The sequence below is a fragment of the Procambarus clarkii genome, chromosome 48 (assembly GCF_040958095.1).
Source record: "Procambarus clarkii isolate CNS0578487 chromosome 48, FALCON_Pclarkii_2.0, whole genome shotgun sequence".
Taxonomy (NCBI): domain Eukaryota; kingdom Metazoa; phylum Arthropoda; class Malacostraca; order Decapoda; family Cambaridae; genus Procambarus; species Procambarus clarkii.
This window is the reverse complement of record NC_091197.1, coordinates 32,833,007-32,853,133: the sequence shown is the minus strand read 5'-3', so window position 1 is coordinate 32,853,133 and position 20,127 is coordinate 32,833,007. Positions and strand designations below refer to the sequence as shown.

The window sequence follows — 20,127 nt, the reverse complement described above, 5'->3', positions numbered from 1 at the left end:
AGACAATCTCTTGGCTTACGTAAAATTCAAAACAAGTCAACAAACAAAACAACATGAATAATTAATTGCAGTAAAAATGTACTCTAAGATAAATAAAGTGCAAGTAATAGTAATATAAATCAAATCAGGTCAGGTGCTGAGAATACTGGCTTCAAGCTGCCACCTCCCTTAGTACACGACAGCCAAAGCTTTGTCTATTAGAGAGAGATGTCAACTCCAAAGAGCACAGAGATATTCTGAGGAGTACGGCCCAGACGTCGACTCAGGTAGTGGCGTGAGTGCAGGTGCGGCGACACACCAGCCAATCAGGAACAGGCAGGCGGAGAATGAGTAGTTTGCTGGTTTGACGGCGGGCGGGAGCCGGTGTGTCTGGTGGTGCAAGGTACGCTTTGCTTCCTGGGCAAAACGTTTGGCGATACTGGTGGACGTATCTTCAGTATAGTATCTTGTACTTGAATGACGTAAATTTTGTAGGGAAGAGCAGGCTCAATCTCTCTTGAAAGAGATTATCGTCACAGTACAAATCCACAAGGGCCGTGACGAGGATTCAAACCTGCGTCCGGGAGCATCCCAGACACTGCCTTAATCGACTGAGCTACAACAGGGTTAACCCTGTCGTAGCTCAGTCGATTAAGGCAGTGTCTGGGATGCTCCTGGACGCAGGTTCGAATCCTCGTCACGGCCCTTGTGGATTTGTTCATTTGATGCATCACGTTAGTGTGATTTATGTGTGTAATGTATATATGTGTATATGTGTATGTATATTTTTTCTTTCGGAAGGGGCTCTGTTCCCTTCTCTGTTGATGGGGCGCTGGGGGAGTTGGATAAATGCCTTTCTCCATGCTAGCAAAAATCCAGCATTGAATGTAATGAAAAACCATTTTCTGGGTGAGCCCCGGAGGCTACCTGGCAACCCTGCCTCCCACCGGTCGGCGTTTTTCTCGCGTTGGTTGAAGCTTAGCTTCCGAACTGATGCTAAGCAGCCGGCGCGGTAGGTCCGGGGCTCCCCCCTCCCCCCTCTCGGGGCGGGGAGGGCTGCGCGGACGATCAGCGCGGCAGTAAAGTGTGACGTTTGCTTGCTTGCTTGTTTCCTTGGGATTGTAGGGAGTTTCTACCTCTCTGTTCGTTATTTTATTTTAGTTTTTTACCATGTGGGGTTTGTTTTGTTATGCCTACCTTTCTGGGTGCCTAACCCCGGTCGATGGTAGATAAGGAAAACCCCAACCACAAGGGGGTTTTCCAGGGCTATTGCTCCCTGAAACCTCTCTGAAGCGGCCAGGTTCTGGCGCTGGTCCCTGGTAGGTCTGAACTCCTTAGCTAATGTCCCGGTCTAATATAACATACTTTAGCCCGATAAGCTCCAGGGAGCCTCTGGGGCTCACCCAGAAAATGGCTTTTCATTACATTCAACGCTGGTTTTTTGCTAGCATGGAGAAAGGCATTTATCCAACTATATTGCAAATTTCTTGCTGCATTTCATTTGTCTCTTAACTTTTATAAGCAGTGGCAGGTAAAGATAGCATCTGTACTGAAAATGCTCAACATTAACAATATTATCTGGATATATAGATAAAATAATTAACATTTGCAATGTTTTACAGATGTGGATATAATAATTTCATACAAAATATCTTAGACCATACAATATTATGTTAAATGCTCAAAAATGGTTCAATATTCCAGGCCAGTCAAATATACCACTTGCAAACTCAAATTTAGGATCGATTCCCTTGAACATTCCACTACAAGGAGGATCTCAGAGGGGAGTGAGCTCTCCGTCCTCATCTACCAGCACATTCTCAAGTTCTGCCTCTCAACCCAACAGACAGGTTTGTAGTCAACAGATATTCTGGTATGGAACAAGGTGTAATAATGATTTAAAATATATATCATGAATTGTCACATGTATCGCCCAATTATCCAAAAGGAACGAGTAACTACCAAGTTAAGAAGCAGGTAACCGTGATTTTGCTTCAGTATTTGAAAATCTAACTGTCAGGGGTGACTGGTGTCTTGTGCCATCATTACCAAGGGTGTATGGGGGCAACACTACCAAGGGTGTATGGCCGACTTTCCCTTGGCCAATGCTCAGGGAGCATTGGCCTAGGGAAACCCCACTTGTATTTGGGGGTATTCCCTGTCTGCTATCGACTGGGGTTAGGCACCCAGAAAGGTAGGCATCTCAAAACAAACCCCACTTGTATTTGGGGGTATTCCCTGTCTGCTATCGACTGGGGTTAGGCACCCAGAAAGGTAGACATCTCAAAACAAAACCCACATGGTAGGAAATTGCAAAAAACAAGACCTTACCCTGAGGTGTTTTCGGGGCTTAGTGACCCCGCGACCCGGTCCCCAACCATGCCTCCTGGTTACTGGACTGGTCAGCCAGGCTGTTGGACGTGGCTGCTCGCAGCCTGACATATGAGTCACAGCCTGGTTGATCAGGTATCTTTTGGAGGTGTTTATCAAGCTCTCTCTTGAACACTGTGAGGGGTCGGCCAGTTATGTCCCTTATGTGTAGTCGAAGCGTGTTGAACAGTCTCGGACCTCTGATGTTGATAGAGTTCTCTCTCAGAGTACCTGTTGCACATACGCTCTTCAATGGGGGGTATTCTGTACATTCTGCCATGCCTTCTGGTCTCATGTGCTGTTATTTCTGTGTGCAGGTTTGGGACCAGCCCCTCTACTATTTTCCAACTCTTTCTATTTCCAACTTTTTCCAATTTTCCAACTATTTTCCAACTGTTTCTATTTTCTACTCTGGGACCAGACAGAGAAACAGAATTCCCTAAAAGAAAACAAAGAAAAGAAGCAAACATTAACCGCCGCCGCATTGCTTGTCTGCTCAGCTCCCCCCCCCCCCAGGAGGGGGAGGGAGGAGCCCCGTACCCCTGCACCAGCAGCCCTGCTCCTCAGTTCATAGGCTGCAACGCTTTGGGGTGCTTGTCAACTCGGGTCTCGGTTTCCTACAGGATTTTGTGCCCTTTTGGCATTTCCTGCTGTTTGTGACACATTGGCCAGGAGTAACATAGTGTACTTAGACTGCTTGTGCTTAGGGCTGCCTTCCCTAACTGTCCTGTAAGTACTTCCCTTGGGTTCTAGGGGTTGCCTTCCCTAGGGCTTTCAGGCCTTCACTTCCGTAGGGGTTCCTGCTGCTTGGCATTTACCCCACCCTTTGGGGTTTATTTCCGAGTTCCTTTGGGTTTCGGTTTCCTTTTGGAGGTTTTCTTCCTCTCGGGTTTCCCCTGTGGAAGTTATTGTGACCCTTGGTGGTTTTCCTCCTGTACGACCTGGCATATGCCTCTCGTCCCCATATTGGGTGCGTTCTGGGGTTCCTGGGACTTCCTGGCTTGCAGACTGCTCTTGGGGTTTGGCACGGGATGTATGGGCGGGCCGGGGTTCTGGCTTCTGCTTGTCAAGGTGGGCCTTTGGTGCCAGCTTCTGTGCCGGTGCCTCCTCTGGGGCCGTCTTCGTCTAGTCGGCACAGTGCTCGCTCTGCTCGCTAGTCGGCTTCTCGGAGGGGGTGCCGGCCCCTTTGCGGGTCACCCCATTGACGGGGGCGATGGGGGAAAGGCTGGCTCTGTTTGTCCACGCCTTTTCCCACAATTCGTGGTCGTTTTGGGTCTCGTTTTCCAGTCTATGGTGGCATTGGGTGGCTCCTCCTACTCTCTGAGGCTTGGGGCCAGTGGGGTGGGCTTCTTCTCCTGTGCCTCCATCAGGTCATCTAGGAGTGGATGTGCCTGGGCATGGTCGAAACAATCTCATCCCTCAAGTGGGTTCCCGCTTGTTCCCTTCCAAAATGGGACTGTGCAGATCTTTAGTTCATTCTGGACTTGTCCCGTCTGAACTGCTGGGTTCTTGCCTCTCCTTCTGGATGACCTTTCTGTCCCAGATCCGGCTTCTTTTGGGGCCGTGTTGTTGGACGGTATCTCTGATCCTCTGGGATGCCTGTCGGCATCTCAGTTCACCTGGGGATCAGGGACTGGTTAGGTTCGTGGTGGGGCAGCATGCTTCTCATTTTCATTGCCTTCTGATTGGCCAGCTTCTAGCACCTAGCATTTTCATGCATCTTACACAGTTCATGGTGGCTCATCTCCATCTGCTAGGTGTTTGGGTGTTGGCCTACCTCAACGACTCGTTGGTGTGGGCTCCCAGCCAGTCTGCTTGTTTGCTCGCGAGAGGGGTGGTTCTTTTTCAGGTCGCCTGGTTCGGGTTCCTGGTGAACTGTGGGAAGTCCCATCTGGTTCTATCCCAAGTTCGGACCTAGCTTGGTCTCATTTGGGACTCTTGGACCACTTCCGTGTGTCTATCCCCTCTGCGGCGTTGCTGCAGTTGCAGTCCTGCCTCCTGCTGTTCCTGAGGGGGTCCTGGGTCACTAGGTAGTTGCTCGAGCCAGTTGTGGGAGTCTGAACTTCACTGTGCTGGTTTACCTGCCAGGTCGGGTCTGGTTTCTGCATCTGTTCTGGTTCCTTCGGGGGATATCCCTTCTACCTCTCTTATGACCGCTGGGTTCACCCCTGTGTGCCTTGCTGCATTGCCAGCTTCTTCTTCGGGTTTTCTGGGGGGAGCCCCGTCGGCTCCCCGGAGCTTTACCGGCTGATATGCTAATGTCAGACTTTGGCATCAGTCATGTGTATGGAGTTCTAGGGCCTACCGGGGACCACGGCCAGAACCTGGCCCCCTCAGAGAGGCAAGGGGAGCAATGGCCTATAGAAACCCCCGTGTGGTTGGAAGCATTCTATGTCTGCCATCGACCAGGTCAAGCATCCAGAAAGGTAAGCATTCCAAAACAAACCCCTATTCTGGTGAAAATTGCTACCTAAAGCCGAACTAGTGGATAGAACTCTTCAACAGAAAACAAGGAAACTAGTATGACGTCATACGTCACCGCGCCGCTGTCTGCGCAGCTCCCCCCTCCCCGGGAGGGGGAAGGGGGAGCCCCAGACCTCCCACGCGGCTATCCACCCATCAGTTCTTCGGCTGATGCTATAGGCAACAGTTATGTGCTCCGGCTCCAGTGGTTGTTTCAGCACTGTACCTAGAATGTGGTGTCTGTTTTCTAGGTGGTGCGTGAGCCGGGAGTGATTCTCCAGTACTCGGGCTGCATGCGCCTAAGGTTCCCTTCCCTAGGTGCCCTGTAAGTACTGCCCTTGGGGCTTGGGGCCACCTTCCACAAGTTCCTTGGGTCCTGCCCCTGCTTGGCCGTTTACTGCTTGGTTTTCGGCCGCTCTTTGTGTGCTCGGGTGTTCTGTCTCCCTTGTTCGCCTTAGAGTAAGGGGCAGTTTTTGCACTGGTGGGGCGCAGGGTACTGTGCAGCTTGTCTTTACCAATCATAGCGGCCAGCTCTGTTCCGCTTGGGTACGCTGTCCTCTTGCGGGGTTTTCTTTTTCTTTTTGTTTATCTACCTGGTGGGGGGGGGGTCTGCCTTCGTTCTTGCCCCTTGTGTTCTGGGTATTTTCTGGTGGTACCCCCTGCTAGGTCCCCGTGAGTGTACACGTCCCGGGGGTTCAGCTCTTAGAAAGTTGTTTGGTAGCTTTGGGTGCCGGTTAGCAGTACCCTGCCTGGGATTACCTGAGCGCGAGTCCGCTTATAGTAAACGCTCGGGACCCTGGGAAACCCCTGGGGGCACGCGGGTCCGATGGATGTGATCCCAGAGTCCCCCCCTCGCTTCCAGCGAGTTTGAGGGTTGCTCTCACCCTTTGTCTCTGGGTGACTCTCTGTTTTGCCTCCGTCTGCTGCCTGTGGGGTCGGTGACACCTTCGACCCGGAGTCCTGCGAGTTTGGTTGCTCGTTGTGGCTTGGTTACCCAGTTGTGCTAACGAAGCGGGTGCGGGCAGCAGGGGCGTTGCACTTGAGCCTTGGTGGTGGCAATGTTCTCGTGGTTTCCTCCCGGGAGCCCCGGGGCTGCCCCGTTGTAGTTCGTTTTGGGACTTGGGGGTGTTGGTTGCTTCGGTTCCATCCATGCCCCCTTGTCTTTCCCCTGGATCACCCTTCCTGCCTGCATCCGGTTCCTTACTGTCTGTAGGTTCGGGGCGGGGTTTTTGGTGGTGTTGAGACTCGGGCAGTCTCGGGGAATTCCCCTTCCGGGGTAGTGACGGGGGCATTTGAGCCTGTTCCTCCAGCCGTGTTGTATGAGTCTGCCAGTGGGCTCCCTTCCTTAGTGTTTTCACGGCTGCCCCGGTTTTCTGGTATGGCCGGAGCTTTGGGGGAACGGATCGGCCACGGGGCCTGTCGTGTCAGTTCCCGGGGCTGGGGAGGGGCTGACTTGGGGGGCCTTCGCCCCGTTGGACCCCGTGGGGGTTTTTATCCCCCCTCTAGGCGGGGCTTGTGGTTACGCGGAGTGGGGTCTTTCCTCCCCACTCGCCGTACCTGCTGTTGGACGTCGGCCCCTCCCCAGGCTCGGTTCCTTGGCCTTTGAGTCGGTTGGTTCCGTCCTGTGGGTGGATGTTTCCTCCCACCCCTTTTTGGGACGGTGTTTTCGTCATGTTTCCCCGTTCAATGGGGTTCTGCGTGACTTCTGATCTCGGGTGCGCCTGCGCCTTCGTGTGCCTTTGGGACTAGTGTTGGCTTCTGTGTTCTCGAGGGTACGGGAAGGTTTTTCGCTACTTCCTGCATTATTGGAACGTCTGTCGGCGCCTCTTACTTGTCGCCCTGTTGGGCTACTTGTCGCCCTGTTGGGCTACTTGTCGCCCTGTTGGGCTACTTGTCGCCCTGTTGGGCTACTTGTCGCCCTGTTGGGCTGCTTGTCGCCCTGTTGGGCTGCTTGTCGCCCTGTTGGGCTGCTTGTCGCCCTGTTGGGCTGCTTGTCGCCCTGTTGGGCTGCTTGTCGCCCTGTTGGGCTGCTTGTCGCCCGGTTGGGCTGCTTGTCGCCCGGTTGGGCTGCTTGTCGCCCGGTTGGGCTGCTTGTCGCCCGGTTGGGCTGCTTGTCGCCCGGTTGGGCTGCTTGTCGCCCGGTTGGGTTCCCTTTTGGGCTCTTTGCTTCTTTGGCCGGTTTTATTGTTCCTGCTTCCTCTTTTGGCTACTTTTCTCGTGCAGTAGTCCTGGCTGGCGCCTTCCCGCAGAGAGGGTGTGCGGTTCGGCCAGCGTGTTATGCGGATGCGCCGTGGAGTTTGTTTTGGTCTGGGCGGTGTTTCAGTGCTGGTGTTTTGCGCCCTTTTTGCTACAATGCTTCGCCTCTCGTTCTTCTCCCTGGCTGCGGTATGTGCCCATTCGCGCCAGGGGTGTCCTGGTTCCCAGTTGTGGGGAGGACACTGCGGTTTTCCCTGTGTCATGGATGTGGACCGCCTCCTTCGCCTCTCCCTGCTCTCCTGCGGGTCCGGCAGGGTCCGGCTCTGGCGTCTTCACCTGGCGGTGCTCCCTGGTTCTTCTGGGCGCGGTTGAGTCGTGTCAAGTTCGTGCCACCGTTCGCCAGGTGAGTTTCTGTGGTCTGGCGTCTTTTGGCCGGGCGCTGGATGCGGAGTTGTTTATATACCTGTCTTTATTTAGGTATATTTTTGTACGACTGAGACCGTTCGCACACCAGTGACTGTCCCTTTTTCAACCCTTCCTGTCCCCCTCATGTGCATGTCCAACCCATGCTGGAGTCATTCAGGGGACCCTCCTTTTTTAATGTGAGGTGTGGGGGTTGTAGGGTTGGTTCTGTACTCACCTGGTAAGGCTCCTGGCTGTGCTTGCAGGATTTGAGCTCTGGCTCTTGGGTCCCGCCTATCTGGTAGAACTTGCGGGATAGTACCAGTGGAGTGCAGTGGTGCTATTGGCACATTTGGGGAACACTGTATTACCATCAGAGGTCTGTGCTTGTTACACGACCTACTTGCAAGCATAAGCCTTCTTGCTGGTTCGTCTGTGGACTTCCAGGGCGCACTAGCCTGTTTTCGTATGGCAGTTCCGGCCCGTCCTGGTTGTGGTGGTATGTGGGCCGGTGGACTGCTCCTAGCAGCTGCCTGCTGGGCCACCCTCTGGCCGGTCTAGCCTGGCCTTGGGCCGGGCTTGAGGTGTGAAAGAGCTCCCAGTACCTCATCCAGCAGGTATCGAGCGGGGTTTTCTCTGCCGTCGGTCGCCTGGTGCAGGTTTCTGGGCCTATGGGGTTTTGTCGTGTCTCCGTTGGCCCTGTCTGGGGTCTGCCTGCTCAGTTCTCTGCCTTTGCAGAAGGGAGTTGCTCTTTACATGTTGCATGTTGCAGTGGTGCCTGTTGCTGCTGCTGCACGTGTGCATTGGTACTGTGTTTCATGGTGGCGTGTCCTTGTTCCTGTGTCCGGTTGTGGAGTGGCACTTTGCTGCCGTTTTGTGCCTGGGGATTGCGTGGGGTTTTTTCTGTCCCTGCCTGATTGTCCACCCCTGGTTATCCTGGGGTTTTTGTGCTTCTGCTTTTTCTTCCTGCCTCCTCTGCAGCAGGGGTGTTCTGCGTGTGTTCTTAGGCGTTTGTCACCCTGTGTCCTGTGATGTGCTTCCTTGTCTCGGTCTATTGCAGTTGTTCGTACCCCTTGGTTCGGGTACTGTTCTGGCGGCGACCCTTCCGCCTTCTTTGGTTTCCTAGCTTGCCCTGCCGGTTGTTTTTTTGGGGGGTCTTGCGATGTCTCGCGTCGGACCCGTCGTTTCTGAACTCCTGGCGGGCTTGCATGCTTTGGGGAGTTTTTCTGTTCGGCAGACGTTCCATCTCCTTGTGCCGCCTGGGTTTCGGTGGTCGCGCCCGAGATCTTCCCGCGGCTCCGCCTTTTCCTGGGCTCAAAGGGGCCTTGTCGGGGCTGCTTATGTTCTGCCTCGCGGTCTCGCCTCCGGTTGGTGGTCGGGTTTTTTCGTGGTAGGTGTCCCACCTGCGTGCTTCTCTTGGCGGCAGTATGGGGTATTTTGTCGGTCCTTCCTTTTCCTGTCCCTTCTTAGGTGGTTACTCTTGTTAGCTTGGTTTACTCTCGGCTTGGTTTTCTGGTGGGGGTTGTGGGCTGTCGTCTTGCCACATACTGTCGCATCTTTTCGTGCGGCGCGGGCGGAGTCGCTTCAGCTTGCTTTCGGTCTTGGTGCTGCTTCTGCACCATTTAGTCAGCTGTCTTGTGCGTCGCTTGCACCATCCTGGTCTCTGGTCAGCGTGCTCTGTCTTCTCCTCGGTTGGTAGTGCCCCTTCGGTTCCGGTGTGTTTTTTCGTCAGCTCTTTCCTTTTGGCATTTGCCTCTGGGGGTTGAGTCGCTGAGTTTTCTTTCTCCTTCGGTTTTAGCGTTTTGGTTGTTCAGTGGCAGCAGTCTCCATCTTTTGTGGCGCAGGGTGGGGCTGCTGCGTTCTGGAGGGGTCCAGGGTTTGTTGGTGCTTCGTTGGTCGGGCCGGGGGGTGTGTTGTTTTTTTGTGTTCAGTGGCGGCCCTCCGCTGTTGTTTGTGTGCCACGGTGTTTAGGTCCAGAGTGCGTTTTGCGTTGATCCGGTTCTGTTCTTCCCGGTTCGCGGGTGATAGTGTCCCGGGTGGTCAGCTGTGTTCTTGCGGCTAAGCTGCCTGTGTTCTTCCCTCATGCCTGTGGCGTTCGTGGTTTCGCTGCTCTCGCTGCCGTCTGGGCGACGTGGCCTTGCGGTCTTTCGGGCATGGATTTTTGGTGTTCGTGCAGGGGCCTTGCTGCTCGTTGTTCTCGTGTTGTTCCCGGGACTTTTCGGGGCTGTGGCGCCTTGGGTTGGCGTTTACTGCCGGTTGTCTTGCCTCCTTGGGGGGTGCGTGGTGTCCGCCTCCCGGTTCTGTCCCTTTGACCTTCCTCTGTGGGTAGTTAGCTCCGGGGAGCCGACAGGGCTCCCCCAGAAAACCAGCGTTGAATGTAATGAAACGCCATTTTCTAGGTGAGACCCGGAGGCTCCCCGGCAACCCTCCCTCCCTCCGGTCGGCGGTTTTTCGCGTGTTTTGACATCCAGCCTCAGAACTGATGGGTGGATAGCCGGCGTGGGAGGTCTGGGGCTCCCCCTTCCCCCTCCCGGGGAGGGGGAGCTGCGCAGACAGCGGCGTGGTGACGTATGACGTCATACTAGTTTCCTTGTTTTCTGTTGAAGAGTTCTATCCACTAGTTCGGGTTTAGGTAGCAATTTTCACCAGAATAGGGGTTTGTTTTGGAATGCTTACCTTTCTGGATGCTTGACCCGGTCGATGGCAGACATAGAATGCTTCCAACCACACGGGGGTTTCTATAGGCCATTGCTTCCCTTGCCTCTCTGAGGGGGCCAGGTTCTGGCCGTGGTCCCCGGTAGGCCCTAGAACTCCATACACATGACTGATGCCAAAGTCTGACATTAGCATATCAGCCGGTAAAGCTCCGGGGAGCCTCCGGGTCTCACCCAGAAAATGGCGTTTCATTACATTCAACGCTGGTTTTTTGGGGTTCAGTGCCTTGGCGCCTACCCGATCCCTCACTCGGTGTGTTCACGAATGCCTTGTCTCTCAGCTGGGACTTTGTGCCCAGTGCTCATCAGACAGGTCAAGGGTGGTGGCCTCTGTCTTTCCGTCGGGCTCACAGCATGGAGCGGGAGTTTGCAGCAGTTTGGTTTTCGGTACGGAGGGTTCGGGTCTCTACGATCAGGCTCCATTCGGACTGCACTCCGGTGGTTCCTTGTCTGAACCGCGGGAGTTTTCTTTGGCCTTTGGCTCTTTGGGGCGGGTCGCTTCAGGTGATTCTTGGGGTTTAACTCTGTGCAGTTCGCATCCGAGGAATGCCCATTGTCCTGGTGAGACGGCCTGTCAAGGTTCATTTTCCAGTCCACGAAATGGACGGTCGATTCCGACTCCTTTAGTTGGCTCTGCCAGATGTGCGAGCCTCTGGCAGTGGACTACTTCGTGTCTCCCAATATATGTGGCACCCTTTCCTGACTGTCGTGCTATCTTGAGGTTATCTTGAGATGATTTCGGGGCTTTAGTGTCCCCGCGGCCCGGTCCTCGACCAGGCCTCTACCCCCAGGAAGCAGCCCGTGACAGCTGACTAACTCCCAGGTACCTATTTACTGCTAGGTAACAGGGGCATCAGGATGAAAGAAACTGCTCATCGTTTCTCGCCGGCGCCCAGGATCTAACCTAGGACCACAGGATCACGCGTCCAGTGTTCTGTCCGCTCAGCCACCGGCTCCCTGTCGAGGTGGACAATTTTCGGCAGGACTGGTCGTGGTGGGGTTTCTTGTACTTCTTTCCCCCCAGTTCAGCTGCTGCTTCAGGTCTGGCTCGGTTGGGGTCTTCCCATAGGGGAGTCGTCCTTGTGGCCCCATGGTGGCCGGCCCAGCCTTGGTTTCAGACACTGCTCTCTTGAAGCAGTGTTCAGGCTCGGTGTTTGAACTCGGGGCCTTTTTCCTCGGCTCCACCTCTTCCAGCAGCTCGACCCAGTCCGTTACAGTGGCTGGTTCGATCTGCTCCTCCACTTTTCGCGTCTGGCCTTTTTGACACGGGTGTATAATCTCTTGTTTGGTGATCAGGTGACTTTATTCAAGGTGTCCCACCTGCGGTCTTCGTCTCGATGACAGTATGGAGTCTATTGTCATTATTTTCACCCTTTCCCCCCTCTCTTCATAGGTTGTGTTCTATTTTTGTTCGGGGTTGTCTTGTCCTTTCTTTCTTTGCTCTTTCAGGACTATCATCTCATACTGAATACTGTTGCCTCTATTCGTGCGGTGCTGACTGGGCTGCTCCAGCTTGCATTCGGGGTGGATGTCCCTTCCGTCCCGTTCTGTAAGATTCCTCGTACTTTGTTTTGCCTCCAGCCTACTCATGTGCCGCCTGAACTGTCCTGGTCCTTGGACCGGGTGCTCTCTTTTTCTTTCTTCTCCTCGGTTTGTGGTGGCCCCTTCTGTTCATGCTTACTTTCGGAAGGCTTTGTTTCTGTTGGCATTGGCCTCTGGGGTTCGGGTCAGTGTTTCCTGCTCTCCTCCAGTGTAGAGATCCCTGCTCTTTCATTCCTGGTGGACTTTTGTTCGGTTACAGCTGTCTACTTCTTTTCTGGTGAAGAATGTGCAAGCAGGCTTCCAAAGGGGCCATTGGGTTTTTAATGCTTGGTTGATTAGGCCGAGGGTACATCATGTGTTGTGTCCGGTTGCGGCTCTGCCATTACCTGCGCACCTTGGCTTCTCAGGCCGTAGACGTGCTTTGGGTCAATCTGACTTACCTCGTTCCCTGTTCCAGGGCTCGGGTCTCTCAGGTCGTCCACAGGGTTATTAAGTCTAGCCAGCCCACAGTCTACCCTTATGCCCATGATGTTCATAAGTATGATGCTCTTGCTGCTGTGTTTGGGAACATGTCTTGAGCTGACGTTCAGGCACAAGGATTTTGGAGGTCGAACAGGGTTCTCGCCGCCCGTTCTTTGGTGAATGTTCCTGGTCCCAATCGTTCCTGTGTTGCCTTGGGTCGCAGGTTGCAGCCAGTTGTCTTGTCTTCATGTTGTGGCACGCAGTGCGGCTGCCTCCCAGGTACATCCCTATCTTACTTATCTTTGGGTATGTAGCTCCAGGGAGACAGAGGGGCTCCCCACAGAAAGCCAGCATTGAATGTAATGAAACACCATTTTCTGGGTGAGCCCCGGAGGCTCCCTGGAACCCTCCCTCTGATCGTTTTGATGCTCAGCCTCCGAACTGAGGAGCTAGGCAGCCGGCGAGGGGGATCCGGGGATCCTCCTCTTCCCGGGGGTGGGGGGAAATTGCATGGACAAGCAGCACGGTGGCAGTGGTTAACATTTGCTTGTTTTCCTTGTTTTCTTTTGGGGGTTTCCTACAATGTGGGGTTTGTTTTGAATACCTACCTTTCTAGGTGCCTAACCCCAGTCGATGGCAGACAGGGAATAACCCCAAATACAAGGGGGTTTCCCTAGGTCATTGCACCCTGCGTCTTTCTGAGGAGGCCAGGGTCTGGCTCGTGGTCCTCAGTAGGCAGAACTCCATTGACTGAAGCCCCAAACTAATGTAGCGTATATCAGTCCTATAGCTGCTGCAGGAAGCCCCAGGGATCACCCAGCAAATGGCATTTCATTACATTTAATGTTTTTTTTTTTTTGTGTGTGTACAGTATTTATACAGTATATACAAGAGTTGTTACATTCTTTGTAAAGCCACCAGAGCACACAGCGTTTCGAACAAGTCCTTAATCCTAATTTTTTCACGGAATACGACCCACCAAATTGTTTAACAACCAGGTACCAATTAACTGCTGAGTGAACAGAGGCTACAGTTAAGGCTCTAAGAGTCATAGTGTTATATTAGTCAATATGTGTATTGGTCATTAATTTTAATAATTATATTTGTGAAATGGCGGTGCAGCAAACGTTTAATTTGTTCTGGTTTGTTTTACAGGCGACTGGTAGTGGTGTTGGTGGGGAAAGCTTTCCTGTTAATAGTGCATTGATGATTGGTGATTATGTGACTCCTGGCTCGATTACCTTGCCGACACAAGGCATCCAGTTAGGAACGCGTTCTGGGATTGGTGGTGGGGCACGCTCACAAGCTCAGTGACCTTGAGTGCAGCTATAACTCGGATCTTTGTGGAAAATTGATATCATATGGTTCAAAATATTGCACTGAATGCGGTCTTGGATCAAGTGCAATTTTATACATGTATAGTGCTGAATTTAAAGTGTGATATACATGCTAAGTTTGGGTACTATATGCTCTCTGTACTTACCACAATACTTAATAATGAATCGTAATTATCAGCAATTGCTAATTACAGAAAACTAATAAGCAACTTCGATAAATAAATAGAAAATAAAAACATTGCTTCTAAGTAATGTAAAGGTGAATTTGTAAGTTTATGGTGAAAACTATATTTTTTATGACAAATTCATTTCAAGAATCTGCTATATCCAAAATCAAATGTAAATATAAATGTAGTGATATGTTATTGTAATTGACTTTGATGTTTGCACATCTCTGGGATGGCCGAGTGCACGAGTTCTGCCCACCACAGGTGTGAGTTGTGTGTCTCGAGCTCGAGTGTATTGTAGTTATTACTGACGACATACTCAGTGAGGGTGGCTTTAGGGTAGTGATGAGGGAGGGGGGAAAAGGTAGTATAAGGAATTTTAAGGAAATATTTTTCCTAATTTGGAGAAATGTACTGTACCTTTAAGGTCATAATATTTATTCCCTCATTTATTAGAGGGATTATTGTTGAGGGTGAATCTTGTCTTGGGCAATATTATAACGATGTAAGAGTCAAGTGCAAATCACTTCATTCACTTTGTTTACAAATATGTGTTCAAAAGATTGTGTGGAAATATTACATTTCTACTTGAATTCTCCTCGATTCATTGACTATTGAATTCTCCAAAAGATATGTAATAATTAATGAACATTTCTTTTGTCAATGCTCAGAAAACTTGGAATGGGTATTACTTAATGACTGATGTTAGTACTAAGCTAATAATATGCATAAGTGTAATTTTTTTAATATTTTTAAGTAGAAATTTTGTCATAGTAGATGAGACTTAAAAAAAAAAACATAAGGCATAAGTAATTTCAAATAAATGTGAAAAACATTGCAGTAAAATACAATTTAGCATTATATAAAAAGTCTCACACATAATACTGTACTATAATAGGTTGTGTTCTCTTTAGCTATTGTTCAAAATCATTAATGTGGGCAGTGTTGTTCATAGCTAAAATTACATTTACACTCAACCATTCCATGACAATTATTGTATTGGTCACTAAGGTTAGTTCATGTATTGATAAAAAACATTTTTGAGGTTACATTTGATGATTACCTTGGTAGATACAATGGTGGTAGTAGCAGCATGACAACATGACCTGGGTAGATACATGACAACATGACCTGGGTAGATACACATGACCTGGGTAGAAACATGATCTGGGTAGATATATGACAACATGACCTGGGTAGACACACATAACATGACCTGGGTAGATACATGACAACATGACCTGGATAGATACACATGATAACATGATCTGGGTAGATACACATGACAATATGACCTGGGGTAGACACACATGACCTGGGTAGATACACATAACATGACCTGGGTAGATACATGACAACATGACCTGGGTAGATACACATGACAACATGACCTGGGTAGATACACATGACAACATGACCTGGGTAGATACACATGACAACATGATCTGGGTAGATACACATGACAACATGACCTGGGTAGATACACTTGACAACATGACCTGGGTAGATACACTTGACAACATGATCTGGGTAGATATATGACAACATGACCTGGGTAGACACACATGACAACATGACCTGGGTAGACACACATGACAACATGACCTGGGATTGACACACATGACAATATGACCTGGGTAGATACTCATGACAATATTACCTGGGTAGATACACATGACAATATTACCTGAGGTAGACACACATGACAATATGACCTGAGGTAGACACACATGACAACATGACCTGGGTAGATACACATGACAACATGACCTGGGGTAGACACACATGACCTGGGTAGATACACATGACAATATGACCTGGGGTAGACACACATGACATGACCTGGGTAGATACATGACAATATGACCTGGGTAGACACACATGACAATATGACAAGGGTAGATACATGACCTAAGTAGACACAACATGACCTAGGTAGACACAACATGACCTGGGAAGACAACATGACCTAGGTAGATACACATGACATGACCTAGGTAGACACATGACCTGGGTAGATACACATGACATGACCTAGGTAGACACAACATGACCTGGGTAGACAACATGACCTAGGTAGACACCACCAGCCCTCAACTTGGGTAACATTACGTGGAGATGGTTGAAGTAAGGTGGTAGTGTCGGGATGATCATCCAGCAATAACTGTTCTCCGTTGTCTTGTGTGAGAAAGCAGTTGCTGCCCTGTAACTCAGGAGTTAAAACACTTGTCCAGAATGTGTCTTATAGACACTCGTCTTAAATATTATGTAAGCGATTCCTATGGAATTGTTATGCGATCGTCACCCAGCTGTTTTAGTTACTGCGTGAGGTTATGTGCTTGTCGTAACATTGACGCTAATTTAAATGCAAAAATGACTTGATGGTGATTTAAATAAAAATGTTAGTTATTTTGCTAATACATTATATTTAAAATACACGAAACGAGAAACCATTTTAACATTTATTTTCCAAATCTTTATTGTCGATATTTTCCACACCACTGTTAGTTAATTGTTACTTAACACAGCATTTATTGGTTATTCTTATTGCAATAATGTCTTTCTTCACATTCACTTGAATTATCCTTCTCTTTACTTGATGGTGGTCAACCTTTTCTCGTCACTCATTAACTATTTGTGTTACCTTAGTGCTGTGTGTGTTACCTTACAGTGCTGTGTTACCTTACAGTGCTGTGTTACCTTACAGTGCTGTGTGTGTTACCTTACAGTGCTGAGTGTGTTACCTTACAGTCCTGTGTGTGTTACCTTACAGTGCTGTGTTACCTTACAGTGCTGTGTGTGTTACCTTACAGTGCTGTGTGTGTTACCTTACAGTGCTGTGTGTGTTACCTTACAGTCCTGTGTGTGTTACCTTACAGTGCTGTGTTACCTTACAGTGCTGTGTGTGTTACCTTACAGTCCTGTGTGTGTTACCTTACAGTGCTGTGTTACCTTACAGTGCTGTGTGTGTTACCTTACAGTGCTGTGTGTGTTACCTTACAGTGCTGTGTGTGTTACCTTACAGTCCTGTGTGTGTTACCTTACAGTGCTGTGTTACCTTACAGTGCTGTGTGTGTTACCTTACAGTGCTGTGTGTGTTACCTTACAGTGCTGTGTGTGTTACCTTACAGTCCTGTGTGTGTTACCTTACAGTCCTGTGTGTGTTACCTTACAGTGCTGTGTGTGTTACCTTACAGTCCTGTGTGTGTTACCTTACATTCCTGTGTGTGTTACCTTACATTCCTGTGTGTGTTACCTTACAGTGCTGTGTGTGTTACCTTACAGTGCTGTGTGTGTTACCTTACAGTCCTGTGTGTGTTACCTTACATTCCTGTGTGTGTTACCTTACAGTGCTGTGTGTGTTACCTTACAGTCCTGTGTGTGTTACCTTACAGTCCTGTGTGTGTTACCTTACAGTCCTGTGTGTGTTACCTTACAGTGCTGTGTGTGTTACCTTACAGTGCTGTGTGTGTTACCTTACAGTGCTGTGTGTGTTACCTTACAGTGCTGTGTGTGTTACCTTACAGTCCTGTGTATGTTACCTTACAGTGCTGTGTGTGTTACCTTACAGTGCTGTGTGTGTTACCTTACAGTCTTGTGTGTGTTACCTTACAGTGCTATGTTACCTTCCAGTGCTGTGTTACCTTACAGTGCTGTGTGTGTTACCTTACAGTGCTGTGTGTGTTACCTTACAGTCTTGTGTGTGTTACCTTACAGTGCTGTGTTACCTTACAGTGCTGTGTGTGTTACCTTACAGTGCTGTGTGTGTTACCTTACAGTGCTGTGTGTGTTACCTTACAGTCTTGTGTGTGTTACCTTACAGTGCTGTGTTACCTTACAGTCTTGTGTGTGTTACCTTACAGTGCTGTGTGTGTTACCTTACAGTCCTGTGTGTGTTACCTTACAGTCTTGTGTGTGTTACCTTACAGTGCTGTGTTACCTTAGTCTTGTGTGTGTTACCTTACAGTGCTGTGTTACCTTACAGTGCTGTGTGTGTTACCTTACAGTCCTGTGTGTGTTACCTTACAGTGCTGTGTGTGTTACTTTACAGTGCTGTGTGTGTTACCTTACAGTGCTGTGTGTGTTACCTTACAGTCCTGTGTGTGTGTTACCTTACAGTCCTGTGTGTGTGTTACCTTACAGACCTGTGTGTGTTACCTTACAGACCTGTGTGTGTGTTACCTTACAGTCCTGTGTGTGTTACCTTACAGTCCTGTGTGTGTGTTACCTTACAGTCCTGTGTGTGTGTTACCTTACAGACCTGTGTGTGTTACCTTACAGACCTGTGTGTGTTACCTTACAGTCCTGTGTGTGTTACCTTACAGTCCTGTGTGTGTTACCTTACAGACCTGTGTGTGTTACCTTACAGACCTGTGTGTGTTACCTTACAGACCTGTGTGTGTGTTACCTTACAGACCTGTGTGTGTTACCTTACAGACCTGTGTGTGTTACCTTACAGTCCTGTGTGTGTTACCTTACAGACCTGTGTGTGTTACCTTACAGACCTGTGTGTGTGTTACCTTACAGTCCTGTGTGTGTTACCTTACAGTCCTGTGTGTGTGTTACCTTACAGACCTGTGTGTGTTACCTTACAGACCTGTGTGTGTTACCTTACAGACCTGTGTGTGTTACCTTACAGTCCTGTGTGTGTGTTACCTTACAGACCTGTGTGTGTGTTACCTTACAGACCTGTGTGTGTTACATTACAGACCTGTGTGTGTGTTACCTTACAGACCTGTGTGTGTGTTACCTTACAGACCTGTGTGTGTTACCTTACAGACCTGTGTGTGTTACCTTACAGACCTGTGTGTGTGTTACCTTACAGACCTGTGTGTGTTACCTTACAGTCCTGTGTGTGTTACCTTACAGACCTGTGTGTGTTACCTTACAGACCTGTGTGTGTTACCTTACAGTCCTGTGTGTGTGTTACCTTACAGACCTGTGTGTGTTACCTTACAGTCCTGTGTGTGTTACCTTACAGACCTGTGTGTGTTACCTTACAGACCTGTGTGTGTTACCTTACAGTCCTGTGTGTGTTACCTTACAGTCCTGTGTGTGTTACCTTACAGACCTGTGTGTGTTACCTTACAGACCTGTGTGTGTTACCTTACAGTCCTGTGTGTGTGTTACCTTATAGACCTGTGTGTGTGTTACCTTACAGTCCTGTGTGTGTGTTACCTTACAGTCCTGTGTGTGTGTTACCTTACAGACCTGTGTGTGTTACCTTACAGACCTGTGTGTGTTACCTTACAGTCCTGTGTGTGTGTTACCTTACAGTCCTGTGTGTGTTACTTTACAGACCTGTGTGTGTTACCTTACAGTCCTGTGTGTGTGTTACCTTACAGTCCTGTGTGTGTGTTACCTTACAGACCTGTGTGTGTTACCTTACAGACCTGTGTGTGTTACCTTACAGTCCTGTGTGTGTGTTACCTTACAGTCCTGTGTGTGTGTTACCTTACAGACCTGTGTGTGTTACCTTACAGACCTGTGTGTGTTACCTTACAGTCCTGTGTGTGTGTTACCTTACAGTCCTGTGTGTGTTACCTTACAGACCTGTGTGTGTTACCTTACAGTGCTGTGTGTGTTACCTTACAGTGCTGTGTGTGTTACCTTACAGTGCTGTGTGTGTTACCTTACAGTGCTGTGTGTGTTACCTTACAGTCCTGTGTGTGTGTTACCTTACAGTCCTGTGTGTGTGTTACCTTACAGTCCTGTGTGTGTTACCTTACAGTCCTGTGTGTGTGTTACCTTACAGACCTGTGTGTGTTACCTTACAGACCTGTGTGTGTTACCTTACAGACCTGTGTGTGTTACCTTACAGTCCTGTGTGTGTTACCTTACAGACCTGTGTGTGTGTTACCTTACAGTCCTGTGTGTGTTACCTTACAGTCCTGTGTGTGTTACCTTACAGTGCTGTGTGTGTTACCTTACAGACCTGTGTGTGTGTTACCTTACAGACCTGTGTGTGTTACCTGACAGTCCTGTGTGTGTTACCTTACAGACCTGTGTGTGTGTGTTACCTTACAGTCCTGTGTGTGTGTTACCTTACAGTCCTGTGTGTGTTACCTTACAGTGCTGTGTGTGTTACCTTACAGTCCTGTGTGTGTTACCTTACAGTCCTGTGTGTGTTACCTTACAGTCCTGTGTGTGTGTTACCTTACAGTGCTGTGTGTGTTACCTTACAGTGCTGTGTGTGTTACCTTACAGACCTGTGTGTGTGTTACCTTACAGACCTGTGTGTGTTACCTTACAGTCCTGTGTGTGTTACCTTACAGACCTGTGTGTGTTACCTTACAGTCCTGTGTGTGTTACCTTACAGTCCTGTGTGTGTGTTACCTTACAGTCCTGTGTGTGTTACCTTACAGACCTGTGTGTGTGTTACCTTACAGACCTGTGTGTGTGTTACCTTACAGACCTGTGTGTGTGTTACCTTACAGACCTGTGTGTGTGTTACCTTACAGACCTGTGTGTGTTACCTTACAGTCCTGTGTGTGT

At 49.5% G+C, this 20,127-nt stretch overlaps 1 protein-coding gene across 7 annotated transcripts in view; it reads left to right on the top strand.

Annotated features, from left to right (window-relative positions):
- The window catches only part of Art4 (arginine methyltransferase 4), a 227,514-nt gene extending 211,429 nt beyond the window's left edge, over window positions 1-16,085 (top strand). For 6 of the 7 annotated variants that reach the window (XR_011222364.1, XR_011222363.1, XR_011222362.1 and 3 more), the window contains 2 exons: window positions 1,684-1,829; window positions 13,284-16,085. Coding sequence is in view for 2 of the 7 variants with exons in the window: in XM_069302680.1 (XP_069158781.1) it covers window positions 1,684-1,829; window positions 13,284-13,442 (305 nt within the window). In the remaining 5 variants the exon portion in view is untranslated. The remainder of the gene's footprint in view (window positions 1-1,683; window positions 1,830-13,283) is intronic. The other variant, XR_011222360.1, reaches the window with a different exon arrangement.
- The last annotated feature ends 4,042 nt before the right edge of the window (window positions 16,086-20,127 follow it).